This window comes from Nematolebias whitei, chromosome 4 (assembly GCF_014905685.2).
Source record: "Nematolebias whitei isolate Nwh7 chromosome 4, NemWhi1, whole genome shotgun sequence".
Classification (NCBI taxonomy): Eukaryota; Metazoa; Chordata; class Actinopteri; order Cyprinodontiformes; family Rivulidae; genus Nematolebias; species Nematolebias whitei.
In genome coordinates this window covers 11060396-11064469 of record NC_056501.1, presented here as the reverse complement: position 1 = coordinate 11064469, position 4074 = coordinate 11060396, and the positions used below count along the sequence as shown (strand labels likewise).

The 4074-nt window shown below is 42.1% G+C and overlaps 1 protein-coding gene across 1 annotated transcript in view; it reads left to right on the top strand.

The window, feature by feature from the left end:
- gpc2 (glypican 2) overlaps positions 1–3742 on the top strand; it is a 14932-nt gene extending 11190 nt beyond the window's left edge. The window contains exons 8-11 of the mRNA XM_037675682.1: positions 551–697; positions 1768–1904; positions 3165–3337; positions 3471–3742. Coding sequence (XP_037531610.1) covers positions 551–697; positions 1768–1904; positions 3165–3337; positions 3471–3742 — 729 coding nt within the window. The remainder of the gene's footprint in view (positions 1–550; positions 698–1767; positions 1905–3164; positions 3338–3470) is intronic.
- The last annotated feature ends 332 nt before the right edge of the window (positions 3743–4074 follow it).

The following is a 4074-nucleotide window of genomic DNA, read 5'->3' as shown; positions in this document are numbered from 1 at the left end:
ATATATATATATATATATATATATATATATATATATATAAGGTATAGGATTAAATCAGCACATTATCCTTCATTTACTGTATTTCTCTTGTGGTTTATTTTGATAGTACAGAGGGCGATGTCTGAGTTAATGCCTTTCCTTCAAAAAGAGTAATTACTTCGTTGTCTGTTGCTGTCTGGTCTAAAGACATTCACACAATCCCTAGATTTTACATTTTCAACTGAAAGATGTATTTTGAGATGAGTTTTTGAAGCAGTGCCTTAAATGTGACTGACTGAATCCAGAGGTTCAAAGTGAAATCTAAAGAGTGCTTTAAAATAGAATGCAACAAAATCTGTTTAAAGTTTGTATACCATGCCTCTTACAAATGAGACGATCGTGTCTGGATGTGACTAACCTATATAAATAAAGGGAATGAAATGAACGTTATGTTGTGGAAGGTACAGGATAACCAAGAATGTGACATTTCTTTAAATTAACTTAAAGAGGTAGAAAGAAATACGAATTATTTACCTGTTCACATCACTTGATTTATCGATTTTTGACTCAGGTGTTCCAAGGTTGTGGAAACCCCAGGCCAGCTCCAGCACGATCCAAACGCTCGCCTAAAGAGACGGGAGGCAACAGGAGACCTTTCCGTACTTACACCCCCGAGGAGAAACCCACCACCGCTGCAGGCACCAACCTGGACCGACTGGTGAGGAGGGAAAACAACGGAACAAACACCAAAGTGTTGAATCATCCTCAACGCTCAGAGCTAAACACTTAGCTGCAGCTTGTTCGGCGGGTTCGGATGTTATCATCCCCATAGGTTGTATTCAGGCTGTCCCTCCTACCTCCTAGTAGTTTTAAGGTTACGTTGTTATCGCTGATAATATGCAGCTTGGCACGCATGTAAAACCAGAAGTTCTTGTTTGTTTGCTTTATTTAAACCCTGTTCCTAAACCTAACCTTACACCTGACTCTAAACTTAACCCCCTGACCCTTTTAACCTAACCGCATGACCCTATTATCAGCGCTAACAACGTACCTTTAAACCTAATAGGAGGTACAGGAGGGGCAGTCTGAATGCAACCTATGAGGATGATAACTAATAACGGACATTTAATGGCTGATAACATTCGAAGCGGGTTTGTTGCACCTACTGACCTCTTGTCAAGTCACTATTGTGAAAAAAATCTTGATCTCAATGTTTTTTTTCCAAAAAATATATCTAGTTAAATAAAAGGTGACTTGAAATGATATGGTATTGACTGTGGTAGCTTGGGGGCCAGTGCCTCAGTCTTATAATCCTGAAGTTGCGGGTTCAAACCCATTCTGTGTAAAACAGTTGCCACATCTTTCACGTGAGTTCGCTTGCTGTGGCAGCCCCTGAAGAAGGAAGCAGCCTAAAGAACGTTTGCTTTGATATGGAGCTGAGAATGTGTTGGTTCAACACCAGACAATCAAAGCAATAAGCCGGAAGACGCTAAAATCCTTTGACGTTCAGGGACACTAAGACTTCAACATACTTTAACTACGCAATGATCCTCACAAGAGAGAAGAGTTTATAAATAAACTAAATCAGAAGTAGAGGAAGAGGAAAAGTATAATGGTATGTATAAAAGATGTGCCGTTCAAGAACTGAAGCAGAAGCAGAGTCATGTCAGGGTGTTTCCTGCCCACCATCACCACTGGATCCATGTGCATCCTCCAGCCAGCCATGCAAGCAAGGATCCTTCAGAATCAGGTCTGATTCATGAACATTTTCCCTCCACCTCCACACAGGTTACCGAGCTGAAGGAGCGACTGCGGCCCATGCAAGGCTTCTGGGTGTCCCTCCCACACACCATCTGCAACGATGAGAAGATGGCTGCCGACGTCACTAACGAGGACCGCTGCTGGAACGGGCAGACCCGTGGGAGGTGAGCAAGATCAGAAAAAATAGCTCAAGGTGTGGGAGGTGGGGGGAGGCGTTTAGGAACAGCCAGAGGAGAAGTGAGGGAGGGAGGTGCAGAGGTGGAAGGATGCAGCAGATGGAGCAAAGTTCGGTTAATTTAGCCTCTGCCAGTCACCCACACCCTCAGGCTGCTCACTTTTAGGCAAACAGAGTCCACATCCTGTACCAGGGCTGATTCATTAAAACACAGAGTCTGGTGTGTTTGTGGGAGAGATACAGAAGATGGAAAGAAAGTAAGTTGGCGATGGAAGCTGAAGAAGGGAACAGCTCATTTAAAAATCAACAATTTGTAGATTTTTTTTTTTCATATAAGTCAGTGAGTCAGAGTTTCTTTATTTGTCATACGCACCACAAGTGGTGGAACGAGATTGTGTTCACAGGGTCCCAGTTACATTCAATAAAAGTGTAAAATGTAAAAGAAAAACAGTAATAAGATCTCAGGTATGAACTAAGAAAAACATTAACTAAAAATACACTAATAGTACAAAAACAATACGTCGAACAGCAGCATGAAACAAATCAGCAGCAAGATGTGATTTTTTTTCCCACAGTGATTATTCTGGTTAGAGATACATGAGTGTAACAGCCTCAGGGTAGAAGCTGTTCCTCAGTCTAGTGGTTCTACACTTAATGCTCCTCAACCTCTTGCCTGAGGGGAGTGGGGCAAAAAGTGTGTGTGCTGGGTGAGTGGGGTCCTTCATGATGCAGGTGGCCCTCTTCAGTATTCGAGAACTGAGCTTTCCAGACCAGCTCGCCTCAGCCGCCCGAGGAAGTAGAGTCCCTGATGAGCTTTCTTGATATAAAGGACGAGAGCTAGATTTGCTGGTATCAAATTTTATGCTACTATATTTAAATAGGCAAAAATAATTACATAAAACATGTTCCTTGCTACAATTCAATATATAATTTAAAATGAGTTATGATAGAAATGAGTCAAACTGTGCTTTGGGATTTCAGATATTTTCTGTACACATCAGTTTGCACAGCAAAGACAGAAAACCTCGCTATCAGCTTGTCAACACTGCTGCTAAAGTTGATGCTCCATCAGCAGTACTTAAGCTATTACAGTAAAAACCTTGAGATTTAATAGTCTTCTCATTCCCTGCAAAAAAATTCAGAAGCAGCTGCTTCCACTGAAAACCTTTTTTTTTAAACGATGCAGCAGCTTCAAACGATTAATGTCTCTAAAGTACTGTTTGCGTGAACGTTTCTGTCTGTCGCTCAGGTATTTGATGAGTGTGACAGGTGACGGGCTCCTCAGCCAGATCAACAACCCCGAGGTAGAGGTGGACATCACCCGTCCTGATGTGAGGATCAGACAGCTGATCATGGAGCTCAGAGTGGTGACCAACAAACTGAGACATGCTTACAATGGGCAGGACGTGGACTTCATGGACAGTGGGTTTACATTAACACCTTATGTTTAAAAAACAAAAGGGAGCTTTAAACAACCCATACCAATATCTATATTTTGATTTGGAATTTGATTATTGCCTCTTGATAAATGAACTGATCTTTCTGATTGTTTCAGGTGAGGAGGGCAGTGGCTCTGGAGGTGAAGATCATGGGGAAAGGTACAGTGATGACTGGCCGGGGTTTGGGCCTTACTCTCCGCCTTACGGTAAACCCCCACGTAACCCCGTCACCAGTCCTGCAAAACCTCCCCGAAGCCGGGACAGAAATGGGTCCAAGTGGAACCGAAACAACGGACGGGTCAAATCCACAGCCAACCTGCACACCCTGGCCCTGGTTCCATTCGTGTTTTTGCCTTTTGTGATCACTGTCGCCCCCTTGTGGAGATAGCTGTTTATAACAATCTGGAGGTTTCGGGTCTTTTTCTGTTATGCTGCAGTCCTAAGCACATTATTAAGAAAAAAAGCCATTCCATTTGGGTACACCAGCAGAAAACAAACAAATAAATAACTAAACAGACAAAATTAGCAATAATTAACACCCACTTTACTGCACAAAATAAAATCAATTCCCCAAATAAACAAAAACAGACATTCCAAGACATGAATGATTATTACCAAACCCCAATAAGCACAGCTTTGTTTGAAGTGCCATTTGTGAGATTTTGACCTATTGGAGAGGAAGTAGATTTTTTTTTTTTTATCGTTCTGTTAGGAGTTTGA